This window comes from Fringilla coelebs (assembly GCF_963513975.1).
Source record: "Fringilla coelebs genome assembly, chromosome: 14".
Lineage (NCBI taxonomy): Eukaryota > Metazoa > Chordata > Aves > Passeriformes > Fringillidae > Fringilla > Fringilla coelebs.
Genome location: NC_140040.1, coordinates 14,286,712 through 14,305,731, shown reverse-complemented (window position 1 = coordinate 14,305,731; position 19,020 = coordinate 14,286,712). Strand labels below are relative to the sequence as shown.

Here is a 19,020-nt window from a genome sequence, read left to right as displayed (position 1 = left end):
TGTGTGTACACCAGAGAGTGTCCAGGGAGCTGGTAGCCAGAGGCAGTGATGGCAGCTGGACACACAGACACACAACAAGCACATTTCCCTACACATTCTGCTGTGAACTTGGGGCCCTGAGCCACAAAGCTCAGCTGAGAAACCCTGACCCACAGAAAAGTGAGTGCAGTCCTGCTTGAGGTTTTGGGTATGATGTCTTTTCCCTGTAAAAATCATATGAGCCCTTAAGCATTTACATTCAGTTTGGGTTATTGATTTAAAAATTTTGAGGTGAAGCCAGAGTCCTTTGATTTGAATATCATAAATAATGTTCTAACTATGTTATGTTACATTTTTGTACCTTTTAAGATTATTTCCTCAGTAAAATGTACATATGCCATGAGAGTAGGAGCTGTTCAGATATCCGTAGAAGGGAATGGTTATTAGAAGATTGGGCTGTGCCTGAAAGTATATGAAAATAATATGTTTTAAATCAGTATGGTTTGGCAATATGGGAATAGTTCTTAGCAGAAGGAAAAAAAGGAACAGCCTAAAAATAGACTGGGGAGTGGGGCAGGACAGAGTGTAAAGTTTAGACTGTGCTTTTTCCTATCAGTTATGTTATTTTAGCTAATTGTAAATCCTTGCTTTTTCTCTTCTCAATGGTTGGAATGTACTGCACCTTAGCTGACTAATGGTAGAAAGCAGCAGAGAGCTCTCTTCACAGGGAGAGCTCTTAATTCAGTGTTAAATGTGGGGTTCTCTGTAGTTTTCCACAATCCCTAGCCAGCAGGCAGAGCCTGCAGAGGCAGGTGTCAAAACCCACCTGCAGGTAGTGCCAGGTTTGTTCTGCAGCCCTGGGGGTTCCTGTTTGCCAGTGGAACTGCTCCTCTCAGCAGCAGATCCTCTGCTTCACAGATCCTCTATTCATGTTTGCTCATTGATTTAATTAAACCAGGACACTGAGGGAGATTTCTGCCTTACCAAAATCATTCATTTTCATCCCAGAGTTTAGGTGTAAAAATCATCACCAAAAAGTCTCTGCTGAGTGCAATCCAGAGTTGAACATATGAAAGACAAAGAATTTTAGAGACAGCTGTGATTAGTTCTCTAATTTCTCAAGATTAAATCCATTAAGTATTTACTGTCTCAGCTAATGAAGAGGCAGGGAATGTCATTGTCACCCCTCCCAGGTTCTGAGGAAGTTCCTCTACAAGCACAGGGGAGTTAAATGAGTTCTAGGAAAAGTGAGCACCGTGCCAGGTGGGATCAGGATGATTTGCTGGGGGCGGGCAGGGATCCCAGCTCAGGGCTGGTTCAGTGCAGTGAGTCGTGGGCTGTTTGGAACACCTGGAGGCTTTGCAAAAGGCCTCTCAGCTGATTTACCAGCTGCAGGAAAGGATCCTGAATGCCTGGGCTGTTCAGCTCTTGTTATTCTGCATTTGTCACCTCCCTGTGCCACTGGCCTGGCATGACTCTGGGGAGCCCTTTGACATCTCCCGGGCACCCTTCACTGTAAATATCAAAAGCCTTGCTCATAGCAAGGCACTGCCAGGCAGTGTTTGTTCTTGTGCTTGCTGAAATAGCTTAAAAAAATGCAAGGGCCAGTAGTGATGGGAAGTTGTATCGTGTTCATCTATGTGTCCATATGGTAGAACATGTTCTGTCCTTCACAGCACAATGAGACATGATTGCACCTAATTCCAATTTGTATGGCATCCCCATTAATGTCTCTTCCAGCTTTCCATTAAAGGCCCTTCGTGTTAATTAACTGGACTATGCCAATAAAGTTCTATTAGCTTCCCCCTATTAATTTAATATTATAGGCATTTAACAGATGTCTTAATTAGATGTTACACTGAAGGCTATGAGCAAAATTAAAACTAAGTCATTGTCATGAAAGGGAAGTTTCTCTTATGATTTATGGCTTCTACAGCTTTGTTTGCTTTTCTTTCTGACCTCTTACAGGAAACCAAGAGTTTTAATTTTAGAACATTGAAAGGAGTAATGGGTGGAAGGTAGAATAATAAGTTATGTCTAGCCACTTTAACACATACTGTTCTTACTTCACAGATAAAAGTTCTCATGGGTGTGAAATGACTATTTCTCCATGTAAAGTATCTGTCCCTGGCAAGAACACTGCTTTCCCCATCTCAAGGGCAATACTTGAATTGCAACAAAGATTTTTATTTCTAGACCAACTGCTTCCATTTCTCGATTCCAAAGGACGTGTTCTTGAACACCAGAATTGCCCACACTGAGAGTTCACCCCTTCAGGGGTGGTGAAGGTGCTTTGTGTCTGAGGTGCCAGGCAGGTGCAGCTCTCCTGTCACCTCTCCCAGCAACAGGTCTGGAAAGGAAGTGGGAGCTTTGGGGGCCAGGCACGCGTTGTGTGGCACTGGGGCTGGAGGTGGTGATGAGCTCTGGCTCTCTCCTGCCTTGTGTGCCCCCCAGTGCAGGTGAAAGCTCTGTTACTCAGCTTTGGGGTGTGATTGTGTCAGGAACAGCTGTGTTCTCTTTAAAGAAATTACCCTGGTTGGCTGCAAATGCTTGAATGGTGACAGGGAAAAAATTTCCAAGGTACAAGTCTTTCATTTGATAGTGAAATTGATGAAAAGCTCCAGGAAATTACACTTAAAGCCACCACAGAAGCACTTTTATAATAGAAGAATGCTATGCAATCTAAATTCAGGGGTCACTTCCACCTCCCAAACACATCAAACCTGCCCAGTCAATGAGGGATTGTAATCTGGGCAATCAAAAATGAAGTGTACAGTAAAAAACAAAAAAAGGGGCTGAAAACAGACAAAGCACAATAGCTCTGTGGACAGAGGTTAAATATTCATAAAGCAATTCTGTGGGTAATTGAAATACAAGATTGAATGGGGGCTACTTCCATCTGTGAATTCCTAGCTTCAGGTGCTTCCCTGTTAGGGGCTGTGCTGTGTTCCTGCACTGAGCCATGACAATGTATGTTTATTGACACAGATACCTGACTTACCCTGAGAGCAGCAGGCAGGCAGCCTGCATGATTACACATTATTATACACATACATGAACACTGTACACACCTGGTACCTGTAACAGGATCAACCCCTGCCAGGGAGATACTCAAGGCAAAACCTGCCACTGAAACAGTTTATCTCCATGTGCCTGCAGCAGGCCAAGATGCTGATGCTGGCCCAGGAAAAATGATTATAAAGAGCAGTGTCAGCACCTGCAGTTTCACTGCAAGCACAAAACAGACAGCTAAAGCTCAATTTATATAGAAGGCAACAATAATATTTATTACAAAGTTACAAGATATTATTGTCACAGCACAAATTTACACTTATGAACTGAAACAGAAGTCAGGTAGTTAATATTAATCATACAGCTTTAATACAAGACAGAGTATTATACACAAATTAAAAAACCAGACACAACCAATTTCAACAATTGGTGAGACTGCTTAAAGACAGCAGATACTGCTCATTCTTCAGTAAGAAGAAATGCTTTATAAATATTTCACATGGCTGCTGTTTCTTCCATCTGCCAGAAACCCTGCTCTTTGAACTGCAGGAAAACAGTTTCACAGACATTTCTGTGAATGCTTCTGACTTTCCATGAAATCACAGGTCAATAGTTCCTTTCAACTTGAATTTTTTTGCAGATCTCTCACTTGCTCTGAGCAGGAACTTGCTGCCGTAGATGTAGGAAATGAACCCATCAAGCTCCAGGCTAAACACGTTGTTAAGTTTGGGAACAACTGAAATGCAAAAGGACACAAACTGAACAAAGTGTGCTAATGTAAGTCCCTGTTATGGAAATATCCTGACATACCAGGGGATGTTATTCACCTGCAGATTTGAGCCTTTCAGGGTTTTATACTTTCTCAAGAGATAAAATATAACCCAAGCCTCCACGAATTACCAAAGTTAGTCCTTGTGCAGGAGCATACAGTTCAGTGTTGCACTTTTAAAAACTGCTCATCTCTAATGAGATGTGTTTGGGGTAAGATACTGGGTGTTGGGTGGTGACTTCTGCCACTCTATGCATAGAGCCAAAAACACTGACATAAACCACTGTACTCAGAGGCACAAAATGAAGAGTGTGCTCAAGAATTTTTTTATGATTGCTGTTGTGAAAAGAACTAAGAATGCCTTGTATACCTTTTAACTTGTCCTCTTTAGTGATAATTTTGAAGATGTGTTTAAATTCCTGTAGAATGATTCCTGTTATCCCAACGTAAGAGGGGCACTTTGATTTTGTAACTGAAAGAACAGAAGTAGGTATTAGAAAATTTCAGATGCCCTTTACTTGCTCTTCTCCTGTTGCCTGGTGATTTTAAACATTTTCAAACATAAACATTTAAATATTCTGAAATAACATAGTTACAGTAACCACTGGTAAAATGTGCAGTTAACCTTTGCAACATGATTTTCAAGAGTAGTTGTAAAGTAATTAGAATTTTTAAGGAGAGAAATATGATTTCAACTATGTGATTTTAGAGTTAATGATACTGAAAGGAATTTAAAACTAAGCTGAACTACAGGATCATCTCCTGAATTTCAGACGACCTTCTACAAGCAAACAGACCATACCTGTAACAATGGCTCCATGGAGATCAGCTTTGAGCAGCTTGCCCTGAATCATATGGGGTTGCCTTGAAGAAGAGAACAAGATCAAAGAGGAGGAAAGAGAATAAAATGAATTGCCAGATTTGCAAAATGCGACCATGACTATTACAATAATGATAATTCTGTGATTCTGTGAAGTAGAACCAATATGCTTATCAGTTAGCCACAGTGTTTCAAGCAGTAACTCAATAAAACTGGAAGTTTTACTGCATAAAACCCAGACTAAATTTACAATATGCTCACGTACGCATCGGGTTTGAGTCCATGGCACAGGTCTCTGATGTACTGTTTCCAGAGCTCGTGCAGTGGGAGGAAGATGGCATATCTGCAGTAAAAAAAAGATAAATGAAAACAATTTTGTTATAAAAAAGTTCATTGGTTGATGACTGAAATAGGCTGTATTTCCACAGAGCTAAGGCTGACATTTTTAAGTTACACAAGCGTAAGGTACAAACAGCTGGTTTACTTTATAAAACAAGCACAAAGCATGCTCTTCTCTTCCAACCCAAAACAGTGATGTGTTTTAGAGCATCAGGCTAAGACTGAAGAGATTTCTCCTATTTTTCTACTCTTTTATCTCCCTGCTTACTCTAGTTAGCAAAGCAGGGAGAATTGCTAACATTCAGCATGATAAATTCAAGGAGCCTTATGCAAAGTATTGACACTCGGGTCACAGACAGCCCAACTTTACAAACTGAAACCAGAGGGGATTGTGCATAGGTTTGACTTCTTGTCATGTTTAGGTACACAAAATGAGCTCAACAGAAATGAATCTTTCACGTATGCACACAAGAGAATTCTTCTGATGCTGAAATGCCACAAGTAGTGTTTCAGACTGACTTTACACACTGGAGGGTTCCTATCCACATGCATGTGCTGCTGTTTTCCCAGACTTTTGCTGCAGTTCCTCTTTACTACACAAAGAAGACATCTAAAGCCTTACCTTTGCTGCTCAGGTTCAATCTCAAACAGACGCAGCTCTCGCCTCTGCTTGGCAGTAAAACCTTTTGTCTTCTTCCTCTTCTGCTTGCTCTGTTTTTTGTGATAATGCTCCAGAACCACAGCTTTCCGAGTCAGCATATCCTGGATAGCCTCATCTTTCACTTTGGGCATGCTGCGCTTCAGGAAGGCATGTACAAAGGTCTTGGCTTTTTCTGAGTCCTGGGGCTAAAGACACATGAAAGGATAATCTAAAATAGTTTGTGTTAATTAACTCAGAACTTGATGCTGACTGTGGGTTTCATCCAGTCGGCAAAATCTCCGTGGGAATGGGAGATCTTCCCGTCAGTGCCAGTGGAGGGAGATGTCCGCACGCTGAAGGCCCTGCGGGCAGTGCCGAGCGCGGGCACACCGCTGTCGGACTCGCGTTTCGGAGGAAAAGCCCTTGTTTTGCATTTCGTTCGAAACAGCGAGTTCCGAGCGGGATATACAGGGGAATCCGGGGACCCAACCCACCCCCGGTCGGTCGGTGCCTGATGGGGTTTGAAAGGCCGTGCAGCAGTGGGAACGGCCAGGTAGCTCTGTCACGGCGTGGGCCGTACCTGCAGGCGCAGCTCCCCGGTCTCCTCGGGCGGCAGCCGGCGGTACAGCTGCCCTGCAAGGCACGGCGGCGCGGGGGTCGGCCGGGCGGGCGCTCACCCCATCCCCATCCCCGGCCCCGCGTCCCTCACCCTCCATCGCCCACCGGCGCCCGCCCCCCATCCCTCACCTTCCACCGCCCGGCCCCCATCCCGCACCCTCCACCGCACACCCTCCATCACCTCACTCTCCATCCCTCCCCCGCTCTCCCCTAGTCTCACTCTCTATCCCTCACCTCCATCCCTCGCCCTCCACCGCTCCCCCCTCAGCTCCATCCCTCACCTCCATCCCTCGCTCTCTCTCTGCCCCGTCCCTCTGTCTCCTCTCCATCCCTCTGTCTCCCTCTCTCCCCGGCCCCTCACCCTCCATGTTGTCGCGGCGCAGCCGGCGCAGGCCGATGACGTGTCGGGCGCGCATGCGCACCGCGGCGCTCCCGGACCTGGCCGCCAGGCGGCGCCGCCGCCCGTGGGAGCCGGCGGGATGCCGTGAGGGGAGCTGCTGGAGTCACTGGCTATTTACTGCTATTCACTGTCTTGTACTAATAAATTCTCGGAACTGGGGGACACTGAGCAGCAGATATTTCATTCACTGTCATAGGGGAGTTTCTTTTAAAAAGCCCTGTCAATCACACCTTCCGTTACACAGGCCGCCTCATTTTCTGTGGTCGTGTGGGTATGGTCGGACACGCGAGGTGCGCGGCGCTGGTGATGGAGCACCGACATGGCCGTGTCCTTCCCACAGGAACAGCACGGTCTGACTCTCGTCATGGGCTGCCCGGCCGTGTCAATCCCCACTTCTCCCTCACCTGCAGTCACTCCCACCGCAGGTGCTGGGATACACACTTAGACATTTCCTTCTGTTGCCTCATTTGCTCTGGAGATCTCCCTTCCCCTGATATTTACCAGTGTGGTGCTGGAGCCAGCCGCTGCCCAGGCTCCAGGGCCATGGCAGGCACAGGTGCTCTCTGCCCCTACTGCAGTTCCTCCATTCCCACCTCTCCTGGCAGGAGAGAAGTTCTTTCCTGGTCCCATCCTGTCCCTCTCCAGGCAGAGCCCAGGCTGCCGCCGCAGGGAGCGCCCGGGTCTGCAGCGTGTCAGGTCTGTCCTGGAGCTGCACACCCAAAAACATGAGACCAGCCCTCCTGTTTCTAGCAATCAAGGTCAAGACATAGGAAGATGCCGCTCTGTGTGAGATTTGCATGCTCTGACACATCAGGGACTCCTTCCTTCTGGAACAGGACAAAGTCCTGCTCACTTACCAAACAGAAGCGTCTTGAAACCAGCGTGGCCAATTCCTTTTCCAGCCAGCCCAGTTCCAACAGTCCTCTGCTCAGGCATGATTTTTCTCCAAATAAAAAAAAGATTTATATTTTTGTCACATGGCGATATTTGCTTAGCAGATAATTAAACACTGCTTGGTAAAGGATATTTGGGGAGGGAGTTACAGGGGCAGGGTATAGGAAACATGATGATATTGTGGAGTGCTGCTGTGGGGCACAAAGGTACTAAAGTGATCCCTAACAGGGAATGAAATAGTAGATCTCTCTGGTTGTGTGTAAAGGAGAAAGGGCAGGTGTCTGCAGAGTATTAAGCACGAACAACAGCTGGTTTGTATCACAGACCTCCTGGCAGTTAAATATGTCACCACAGCAAGTGGATCTCTTGGTTTTACAAAGCATGGACTCCTTGAGTTGTCATTGCTACTATGAGAAGATCAATTTTCATGAATGGAGTACCAGGATAAGCGCTATGGGTCTTTAGGGCCGTATGAGTGCTCCTTCACTGGATTTATGCTGCAATTCTTAGGGCACTTCAGGGATTAATAGTCAAATCAGTGTTGGCGGTGCTGGTGTTGTAAATCCAATGATCCAGGCTAAACTGGTGCCTGGGGAAACCAGCCTCTTCCAACAGCTCTACATCTTCATTTCCCAATTTATCTTCAGATATAATGTCTGAGGGAGCGAGCTCAGAGCATTAGTGTGTGTCCCAGCAAGAAGGCTCTGCATCAGGAGTCGAGACTCACATCAAATAAACATGAAAAAGAATAGGTGAAGACACTGAGAAACTGCAGAATAGGCAAAGGCAGTTTGTAGATAAGAAAAAGAAGGCTCAGAGAAATGAGGAAAGATGGGTAAGATGTGAATGTAAAGTGATGCGGAAATATGCCAGCAAATAACTATAATGCATATTTTGGAATGTGCATCACCCTGTCTTAGTGTCTTAGAGTTTTGAAGCTTCTTACTTCAAGTAAATCCCCTTGGAATAGGTTTGTAGTGATAAAGTTCCATGATATATATTATTAATACCATGTTAAAGGTGCCAACATTGGTGTTTCTTATCCAATTAAATCTATATGGCTTTATTTATTGCTCTCCAGAAATAGTAACACCCCACTGACAGCTCTGCAGACCCCTTCCATGGACCCAATCTAGCTGTGCCCTAGGGGACAATATTGCTGTACCTCTGGGGGCTGCTGACCTGCAGGGATGGGCCAGGCTGGGGAACAGCAGTGTCCTGGGACAGCTGGGTGGCTGTGGAGCAATTACACAATGAGCTTTATTGTGACAGTCACAGACAGCTAAAACTTGAGATGTGAAGTGACCAAAGACAGTATCATTAAAGATGTTTGTGTGACACAAGAATGGCAGATCAGGGATTAAAAAAAATAGAGCAATTATGAACTGAATCCTGCAGTGAGATATGAGCGTGAAGTTAACTGGTGTGTGCAAAAAGTCACTGGGCTGCAACCACTGTTGTACTTTTGCTGACAGTGATGCAGGAAATAAATACTGTAATTCTCTAGAAGGACTGTCTCAGCAAGCATTTGAGCTCTCAAGATCAATATAGTTTATTCCTCTTGGCCAAATTGTATTAGCAGCTGAATTTGGGCCCTAGGGACATCTGTACTGGTGAAAATAATTTCCATTTAAAGCCCTCTGATCTGATTTCATCTATCCAGATAATACAATTCCCACCTCCTTCCCATGGCTGTGCTGAAGCAGCATCCATCCAGTCTGTGTCAGCCCTGCCACCATCCCACAGCTCCTGCCTGCACCCAGCCTTGGCATCCTGCTCCTGACATCTCCTTTGGGCCTGGGAGAGCAGTTTTAGGGCCAGTGGCTGACCATACCCAACACAGCTGTTCCCTCCCACCACTGGCTGTGCAGCCAGGACCTTCCCAGGGGATCAGTACTTGATGGAAAAACCCATCTAGGAAAGGGTCATGTCTGGGAGTGGTGGGTGGGTGGGCAGGGTGAAATGTGCCATCCAGCCCAGTGGGGACATGGAGTGACTGACAGGGGTAACCTGAATCTTCATCTCGTGTCAGTGTAGGTATGCCAGAGGAAGATTTGCAATATTTCTGTGTGAAATTTGCAATATTTCTGTGTGAGCCCAAACTCTTGCGTTAGGGCCTTGGCTGACTGATTTTAGATTGCTGTGTTTGACTGATGAGCAGCATCTTCTGAAGTACCATGTATCCCTCAAATGTGTCTTTTCCATGTAGTTTAACTCGCCCTTAACTCAAGGCTTGTCATAGTGTTCTGCCCCCGCCCCAAGCTGACAAACTGTCCTTCCCAGCTGAAGGATCATTATTTCCTTGCAGTCCTGGCTCCTTCTCATCTCAAACTGCAGCTGCTGCTCCAGGGCACAGACAAAAGACTGGCTTGTCTGTGCCTGACAGAAACAAGAAAGCGCTGGGAAGCACAGTCCAAATAGATCTCAGTGGCAGAGGCATCAGAAGCAAATAATAATCAAAAAATGTTTTCAGAAAATCCCAATGGTTTAATAGCTGGGTTTTATAAAAACAAAGTGAAACAAGGCAGGTTTTTGGCAGGCTGTGCCCTGTCTCCGCAGCTGCTCACACTAGAGGGCAGCCCGAGACTGTACAGTGCTGTTGGAATTCAGCTCACTGTCTTAGAGTAAAAAATAAATGATAAATGTTTACAAATTGTGTCCTTTTATGGAAGAAATGTGCCCGTTTGCAGCTGGGTTTAGCGTACAGAACTCCAGTTCCTCCACATACCAGCCTTTTCTGCATCACGATGTCAGTGAAAAGGGGACTGTGAAGGAATTCAATTTCACCACAAATTAAGGAGGCCACTTTTTAAATGCCAATAAATTCTTATATCAAAATTAGAAGCTATATCCATCTTAAAATATTTAAAATATGGGCAACCCTAGCGTACCTGGAGATAACTACTGCTAACTACAAGAACCTAGCCTCGGCACACAGAGCAGTGCTAAAACAGCTACACTTGCTTCCCAAAACAGTAGCAAGCAGTCAGGAAAGCTGAGGCTTTGGCAGCTGACGTTTGCTTTCCCTGAGTGCTGGGATCATGTATGATCCAAACACACATCAGCATGACAGGCAGCCCTTCTGCTCCTGAACAGCTTGTATTTACTAATTAATACCAGCATTCGGCATTCATGTATTATTCCATGACAGTGTCTCACAGTCATTACTTTTGTTATGCTTTGAGTCTCATTTAGAACTTGTTGAATATTCTGTTTTAAAACTTAATTAACATTGGGTCATGTGTGATAGGGAGGTATGATGCAGAATTGAGTATTAACAATAGTAAATTAGAAAGTAATAAGAGTCATTGGAGTTATAGCAGTTTGACTAGTTTAAGGTACTTCATTTGGTTTTGGTTAAACTACAAAAAAATTAACAATTCATTACAATTTGAAAATAATCCAGGTGTATTGAAAATAAAAGGTGTATGTTAAAATAATTTGTATTTCCCTGAAGCGTCTTTTGCTGTGTTTCCCAGCAGGTGCTCGGGCCAGGGGCAGGGGAGGGCACCCTGCAGCCCGGAGTGCTGTGGCTGGGGCCATGGGCACTGTCTGTGACACTGTGACCCACAGGGGAGGGAGCAGGAGGCTCCAGCCACTCTGGGCTGTGTCTGCAGCACGGCCACCTCCTGCCCAGCTCCCAGCCAGCAGCTGCTCCCTGCCAAACAGCCACCGTGCCTGGAGTTACAGCTGCTGAGAAACCCCAGGGAAGCCGAGAAGGTTCATTAAGTGAACAGACAGGAATTTCTCATTTTTCCTCTATAATGAGGCATCCTTCTCAAAAGCATCACTCTCAGCAAAGCCCTGTTCCTGCCAGACTCTTTGGAAGCAGCGTGCTGAGGCTGTCAGGAGCGAGCCATTCCTTTTAACACAGCAAGTCTGCTTGTGCACCTCCAAAGGATGCAGCTGCTGAGTACACACTGGAAGGGCTCCTCTGCAGCGCTCAGCTTCAGGTCCCGCTGGTTTGAACGTGTCTGTCACGGCACGCCAGCTCATGAGAGTCCTGCCCAGGGGACCTGTGTGTCTCAGGTGGAGTGACTCAGAGGAAAACAAGTGGGAGCTATTTGTCTGTTGAAACTGGGCTGAATGAGCCCCTTTGGCACAGTCAGCACCTGAACTAGCAGGGCATGAGGCAATCTGAGGGGAGAGCTGTGATTCCCAGCTGATAGGCAGTGGTGCATACTCACACAGGGCGAGTGACTGTGAGTCACTGTTAACCCATAATGTTTTTGGGACCATGTTGGTAATGCAAGGAGGCAGCATTGCTTTCATAATGTTCCTGGTGATCTACATTGGTGCTTTATCAACCATTTATAGAGGCATCAGTGACTGTATAACGTGTGACCCAAACCACCAAGGGAAATTCAGCAAAATCCCCCTCACGGGACTGCAGTGGAGGGCACTGAGCTGTGCTCAGGGCTCTTGAAGTTTTCATCCATGGGAGTGTGAAAAGCAGTCACAGCATCTGAGGGCTTGAACTCCCACAGCAGACAGGGTCTTTATGAGCATGGTCAGCTCCTTGCACAGAGCTGGCGATGAGGCTTTCGGCTCCCTGTCTGTAATCCCATTTCTTTGGGACTGCTGGAGTGTGGTGGGGCAGTGAGGGGGTTAATGCTGCAGCAGTCCTTTGATAATTGAAAAAGAAAAAAGCCCATCCCAAGCTAACCAAAACAACCCCCTGTTTGAGGTCAGTGCTCTAGTAAGTGCCTTTTAAAGAAACAATAACCTGGTGCAATAGAAAACATTCTGTCCCTCTCTTCAGTAGAAATCTGATAAACCACAGAGAGAGGCAGGTGTCCAAGGAGATAAAAGTAATAAATGTGGCTGCAGTTCGGGAGTGAGTTAGGCTGTCAGGCTGGTAATTAAATGAAAGCCCTCTCAGGAAATGCTGGAAGCTAATAGATACACACGGAGATGCCAATTCATTTGCCTCAGCAATATATGTTAATTGCAGCATGGGATTAATTTATACATTTTGCAGTGGGACGAAATGGCAAGGATGGAAGGGGAGAGCTTTCATCCTGCCAATGGTAGAGATTATTAAGCACCTTATATTTGTTAAAAACAAAACAGTGTGTGAAAATGGGAGAGAGAAAATGTTTAATTTTAACTCTAAACAGAGTTAACTAATCACAGGATTATACTGGACCCAAAGCACTCTTGCAGACAGCTGCCAGGGGCTCCTTGGCTTTGCCACAGCTCAGTAAGTACAGAGCCCTAGTTAGCAGGTAGCTCGAGTCACTCTGTGTTGCTGTGGTTTAAAGGATTTCTGAGCTACGAGAGTGTGAAATGAGGAGTGCTGCAGGGGTGGATCCCACTACAGGAAGAACAGAGGTTATTTGGGACTACAGCAAGCTCAAGGATGGATGCTCTGGCAAGTGTACAGAGGAGCTGCAGGAAAGGACAGATTTGTATGTAAAAGCACACTGGTAATCACTGAGAGAGCTGGTAATCACCAAGAGCTGGTAATCTTCAGCAGAGGTGGTGGTCACCCCAGAGCTGTGCATGCCATGCAGGCTTTGGGCAGCGAGCAAGTCACTGCTCAGGACCCCATTAGCTTTAGCTGTGTGGCACACCCTGACCACAGAGCTGCCCAGCTCCTTCTGGTTTGTGCTTGTCCTGTTCTGGAAGAGAGCTAACTCTGAGGCCAGGCAGCCACTGAAGCAGGGAGATGTTCTCCAGCAGTGGAGGGCAGTGAGGGGGCTGTGACCCTGCTGTGCCCTCAGGAGTGGGTGTTTGTGTGTTACTGCCCCTCTCTGAGGTCATTTTTAAACCTTGCATCACTTCAGTGCTGTCACAGGCACTGAGCTCTCATGCAGCACCCCTGCAGCTCCAGGTGCACAGCTGAGGACAGACACGCTGCTCCCAGTGCATCTCAGGCCCCTGGTGAGTCTGGAGCTGCCAGTGCCTGTGCTGGTGTCTGCTAGGGCAGCACCAGGTGCTGCTGGGGACATGAAATGAGGCCCTGATTTACACATCCAAGTGTAGCATTAAGGGCTTGACTACGGGTATCTCAGTGCTGAAACACACACTGCAGCACAGCAGGCTTCTTTCTAAAAAAAGCACTCTGATCTGTGAAATTATCAGCATTGAGGCAGCAGAAGCAAAGCAGATTTTCCTTTATTTTCTTCTGCTTAGAGGAGGAATACTGACTTGCCCTTCAGTATGATTACAGCCCGTTTACCAACACTTCTTTTTTCCAAATTTCAGACCTACATTTTGGAACAGTCACAAGGAAGAAGTGTTTCTTTTCAGAGCCTGGAGCAGCCAGAACAAGGGTAAAGTTTATTTAACAAAAATAATAGTTCCAGCTGAATACATATTGTAAAATTACAGTATCATTTAAAGAAAAATAGAAATGGTTGTGGGTCAGGGTCAGGGAAGGAAGATATTGACATCTGCTGCAAAGTGCATCCAACAACTGTCTTCAAATTTTAAAGTTTTTTTTATTGGATGTTTTCTCTTTTCTCTGTGTATTAAACAAAATAATAGAACTTAAAAAATGTCCTAGATGCTGAAAGCAAGGTGGAGTCTTGCTCAGGGATTGCAAATAAAGGAATTAAAGTGGTGTCTCAAATGCTGATTTCAGAGTTGTGGGCTCTCTCTTTCCAGGAGGGAGGTCTGTGTCCTTCCTGCCCACACACGTGTCCCCTGAGGGATGTCCTCCCTGCATGGCTGGTCTGGGCAGGATAGGGCTGGCTGCACACTCCTGAACAGCCATTGCCCTGGTGCCACAGAAGTCACCTCAATCCCTTTTGTTCCAGACTGCAGCTGTCAAAGTCCACACTCTTCACGAGAAGGAGAGTTGTTACCTACTTTTGATAATGGTACTTCTGCTTGGCTCTTGCCACTCTTGCTGCGCAGTCTGGCTGCTGGGTCTCCTCCCAGGCACTGCTGTAGTGTCCTTTTGCCCCTGCTTCAAGGGCTCTCAGCATTTCCATAACACTGGGAGGTGAGCAGGGAGCAAGCCCAGGAGTATCCTGGCAGTCCTACCAGCATTGCCCTGGGTGAGCTGTGGGAGACATGGAGGAGTCAGGACAGCTCATGTCATTACAGGAGGGGCTCCTGTGCCAAGGAGATCATCTTAATGAGACCCTCCCTATCCCCTGAGGACCCACTTACAGGGATTTTAAGGGGCTGTGGGGCATGCTTTAATGTGTCTTTGTCTTGGCATTACTGAATCGTACTGAGCCCTTCCATAACTCTGGCATTTAAACAGAGATGTTGTGTGTCGTGTGTTGTCCTCTTCTTATGAATGGAAACAAAACAAAACAAAACAAAAAAGGTAGAAATAATAATTTTCCTTCATTCTCATGTAAAAATACCAAACTCCATACCTGAGACCTTTTTGGCGCTCGCACAGAGACAGAGTCAGTCCTGGGGGTAGGAAACGGGGATGTTCCAGTTGCCAGTGCAGATACATTCCCTGCGACTCAGATTCTGCTCTGGCTGGGAAGCACCAAGGCATTCCCCATCTTTGGCCAGGGGTGATGACCGAGCACAGCAGCTGGAGCCCTCCTTCTCCCTGAGTGGGGAGGGGGCGTTTCCAGAGCCCAGTGCCTCTCCAGGTGCGGCACAAAGCTCTGCTCCAGGTCCTGCTGCTGCCCCGAGCTGTGCTTCAAAACCAGCTGAGCCTCCCACATGGCAGCGTGATTTACTAAACCACTAAGATATTGGGTCAGCCTTGTAAATCATTTTAATTATTTCACTAAACAGGTTGTGGAAATAGATCAATAGAAAATATGGCATTTAGGCTTACAGTGCTGTGCATTCATTATGGGAAAGGAGTTATATTAACTGATTTAGGAGCTAATAATAACTGAAAATAACAATTTAATGGAAGTCTTCCAATCCTGCACTTTCAAAGCAGGATACAGCTATATGCAGTCTACTCATTTTAATCTCAGTCAAGTAGACAGAGCAATCTTTTGACTCTCAGAGGAATGTCTGTCAAGTACAAGTACTTGCAGACTTTCAGCATCCCATAAATTACATTATAATAAAACCAAAACAAAGAAACTGTCAACAACCATTTTTGCATACTGGCAGGGTCACACGAACCAGACACATGAAAAATAAGAAAATATATTGCAATCTAATAAAGTGGAAGAGTTGCACAGTAGGGGCTACTTTCCTCTTGCAGTTTATATTTCTGTGAGACTGTAGTTTGTCCTGCAGAGTTTGAAGGAAACTTCTCTCTCTAAAATATTGGGGTTTTATCTTAAACATCTGAATAGTAAATATATGCTATATTTCTGTCAATATACACTATATTTGTGATTTATATATGCAAGGAGACAGGGAGGAAAACAAACCAGAAAAACCTAATCTCACCTGTGCAGCAAAAGCCAGGTCTCACCATTCAGTAGTTGGGGTCAGCATTGCTCTGTTACAATTATCTGTAGCTGAACTTAATTTGGTATGCTGTGTCCTGGTTTTCTTAATGCATGCACGACAGTCACCTGTTCTGTTAAAATATTTCCTCCTGAAATAAGCTGTACATTGTGACTCTTTAATGCCTTATTGGCCATCGAGTAACTGCTGAAGCCAGCAGCAGGACTGTGGGCAGAATTGGAGCTGCAATCAGATAGTGCCCCTGTGTCAGGCTGGTTCGAAAGCCTGCAGCCTCCTGATAGGCAGTTGTCACACCAGCTATCTCCACTCTGCTTTGCAGGCGCAGTTAAGCTTTTCTTTAAGCCCTCAGGCTAGATAGCTTTGGAATTATGCACTTCATCACACCCCAATTAGCTAGGGATGCATGACAAACCCCGTTATCACTTGGTTTAGGTGGGAAAACACCTTATTTTGCTTCTTGCTTCAGCACGTGAAGAAAAAACCACACCCCCTTTTTCTCCACCGGGAAAAGCTTGTTTTAGAGCAGAGTGAAACTTCGAGCTGTGTCAAATCATGCTGTTCCTGCTTATTTACCTGTGTCCTTGAGCTCCACCCGGCTGTTTTGGGAATGCTAAGTGTTGCTAACACAAAAACGAATGGCTTCAGCGTGACCGCAGCTCTTGCTGAGCCTCCACATTGCCCATGGAGGCTGTGCCGCAGGTGTGTCTCGTGGTCCTGAGCCCCCAGAGCAGGTGACATTGTTTCCCAGGTAAATGGTCCCCAAGGCTCCCCTCACCATTTTGCAGTTGCAATCCTGGCTGTAAACAACAAAGAGGACAGATGTTTTTCCCAAGCCAGCAGCCACCGATGAGCACTGAACAAAGGGAAACATGAACACATGGCATTTTCATGGCCCTGAACGCGAGCAGGGCTTTCTCTGGTGCTGCTGTGCTCCAAAAGACCTGCTGTGGCAAGGTTTGAATTACCCAGGGTAATGAGCCTAAATTGGGTTGACTTTTCCATACACATTTACAAGCAGGTTGACAAACACTTTCTGAACCCAGCGAAGCTCCTCGCATTCACTTTTGAGATGGTTTTCTTTAGTGAAATGCTTTAATCTAGCATAAGTAGTGTAACACCTCTCTGGTCATTAAATAATTAACTCTGGGTCATAAAGGGAGTTTATGTTCTTAAAAAAAACAGCAAAAGTTCAACTACTCGTATTTGACACTGTGGCAAGCTGGATTTAGCTCCTTTTATTCAGTCTTGTCATTAAGTCATGTTACAGCTGCCATTCTGACAGCAGCCTGGTGTGGTTGCTCACTGCTCTGTGCTGGGGCTGGAGCCCCCAGCCTTGAGGGCAGAGCCCCCCTTCTGTCTCTCCCTAGTGCTGGGGAGCTGCAAGGTGGCCACATCCACAGATTCCTCCAGGATTGAAGCTCTAATAGGTTACTCAGTTTTGGTCTTCCTGTCTTGTCAAGCCCTGCTTGCTTCTCTGGAGACTGAAATGCCAGGGTTATTAATTATTAAAGGATGTCATAAGGAGTCTGGCTGCGTGGTTCTTGACTAGCTTAGGTGCAAAGTCATTATCAGTGACTTAACCATAAATGGAGGTTCATTCTAACCAGGATTGCAATTAGCACCTTGCTGTGCATTTAACTAACTTGAGACATTCATACCACTGTACTATAAAAGTTGAAATTATATCCAGGCCCTCTGTAAATGGATTACACTATTATCATTATTTGTAGCACTGAATGATTGTACTTTTACTGTCTTGCACTGAATTAGCATAAATGAATAACAAACACGAGTGTATTTGGTAAAGACCATAAAGTAACTGATGTTTCCTTAATCAAACTGTAAATTTTCACTGTCTCATTTGATTTTGTTGCCTTTAGCTTCTCTTGTGCACTTTCTCAAGTGCTGCATTCCCCTCAGGGTATCACTGACAGACATGTCCAGCTTAGATCATCCCTCAGTACAGTTATCACTTGGCCTGACCTGGGTTTAGATGTGCACTCTGTGCCTTCATCTGAAGGTTTATTGACATTCACAAGCAAGTGCAGCTCCAGAGCTCACACACTGCTTGGCTCAGTCAGGGTGAGACACCCTGGGTAGGGAGGCACTGCTGGCTTCCTGGGGCACTGTAAATTCAGGATAGCACTGGGGGGTGTTTCAGCAGCATCCAAATTCCTGTCACAGACAAGGGATGACTATCTAGGGAAAACAGGCTTTTAAATCTTGAGGCACTTGAGGGTGCCTTCAGGAAGGGATGGAGGCTTTTCCTTGTGCTCCCACTGTCCCTGCCTGCTCAGAGCAGTGGGAGCAGCAGTGCCTGTCCTGCCAGACCAGAGTGTGAGGCTGAGCTGTGCCCTGGGATGCTGGGCAGGAGCTTTCCTGAGCTGCACTGGCCGTGGCTGGCACCCTGCTAATACAGCCCCTGGCATCCTGCTTTCAGTGCTTTGCAGGGTATCCCAGAAAAGAAAGACAAATTAGGAGTCCTCAGCACCAGGCTGGTGATGCTCCACAGGCTCCAGAGAATTGACTCTGATTCTCAGAGCACAAACAAACCCCCAGCCCGGGGCTGCCTGCTGACAGGAGAGGGCATGTTCATTCCCAAGAGGGAATTTAGCTCTCAGATCCTTGGCTAAGATCTGGCCAAGCTGCTCCTCTCTGGGTCACAGCCACCACCACATTGCTCTCCTGAGGGAAGGATGAGGCAAAGCCAAGAGGGTGTCAGAGTCCTGGCACCGACCTTCCTCACACCCAGCCCAAGAGCACAGACACTCTCCCTGAGGGACTGGTGACACATTTGTAAAACTGCAAAGACAGTTGGTTAATGACACCCTGACAGGTATCCATCACTTGGATCAACTCTGACAACTCTGGAAGCACTGAAATGCAACCATCCAGAACAGTAAGTAAATAATTACAGCATAGGCATTAAAAAGAGGCTCTGCCATGGGAATTTAAAGCTAAATCTCATGTTTAACATACATTGTTAATACAGATGGACTCTGTTGGGAAAAAAAAATAAATTAAAACTTATTATAAAAACACAACACTTGGAAATCAGAAACATGTTACTAATTTTTGGCAAACTGCTGACTTTGACTGCCAGCCTAAATATCAGCACCTGCCTAGGTACTATGTTGATCACCCTAAAACCCAAAATGAGTCACAATACTCACTGGATTGTCAGAGCAACTTCA

General features: G+C 45.9%; 1 protein-coding gene across 1 annotated transcript; it reads right to left on the bottom strand.

The window, feature by feature from the left end:
* Positions 1 to 3,280: 3,280 nt before the first annotated feature.
* On the bottom strand, positions 3,281 to 6,555 carry POP4 (POP4 homolog, ribonuclease P/MRP subunit). Its single transcript, XM_084214990.1, has 7 exons — positions 6,539 to 6,555; positions 6,140 to 6,192; positions 5,542 to 5,765; positions 4,846 to 4,923; positions 4,563 to 4,624; positions 4,131 to 4,232; positions 3,281 to 3,727 (listed from the first exon to the last, which is right to left on the bottom strand). The coding sequence occupies exons 1-7, from the start codon at positions 6,543 to 6,545 to the stop codon at positions 3,591 to 3,593; spliced, it is 663 nt and encodes a 220-aa protein (XP_084071116.1). The 5' UTR covers positions 6,546 to 6,555; the 3' UTR covers positions 3,281 to 3,590.
* Between the last annotated feature and the right edge of the window lie 12,465 nt (positions 6,556 to 19,020).

Excerpts from the sequence above, each read along its gene's own strand:
- POP4 (XM_084214990.1), bottom strand. Across the intron at positions 4,924-5,541 it reads ATTGAACCTGAGCAGCAAAG|ATATGCCATCTTCCTCCCAC; the intron begins GTAAGGCTTTAG and ends TTTTTACTGCAG. Across the intron at positions 4,233-4,562 it reads CCATGGAGCCATTGTTACAG|TTACAAAATCAAAGTGCCCC; the intron begins GTATGGTCTGTT and ends CTGTTCTTTCAG.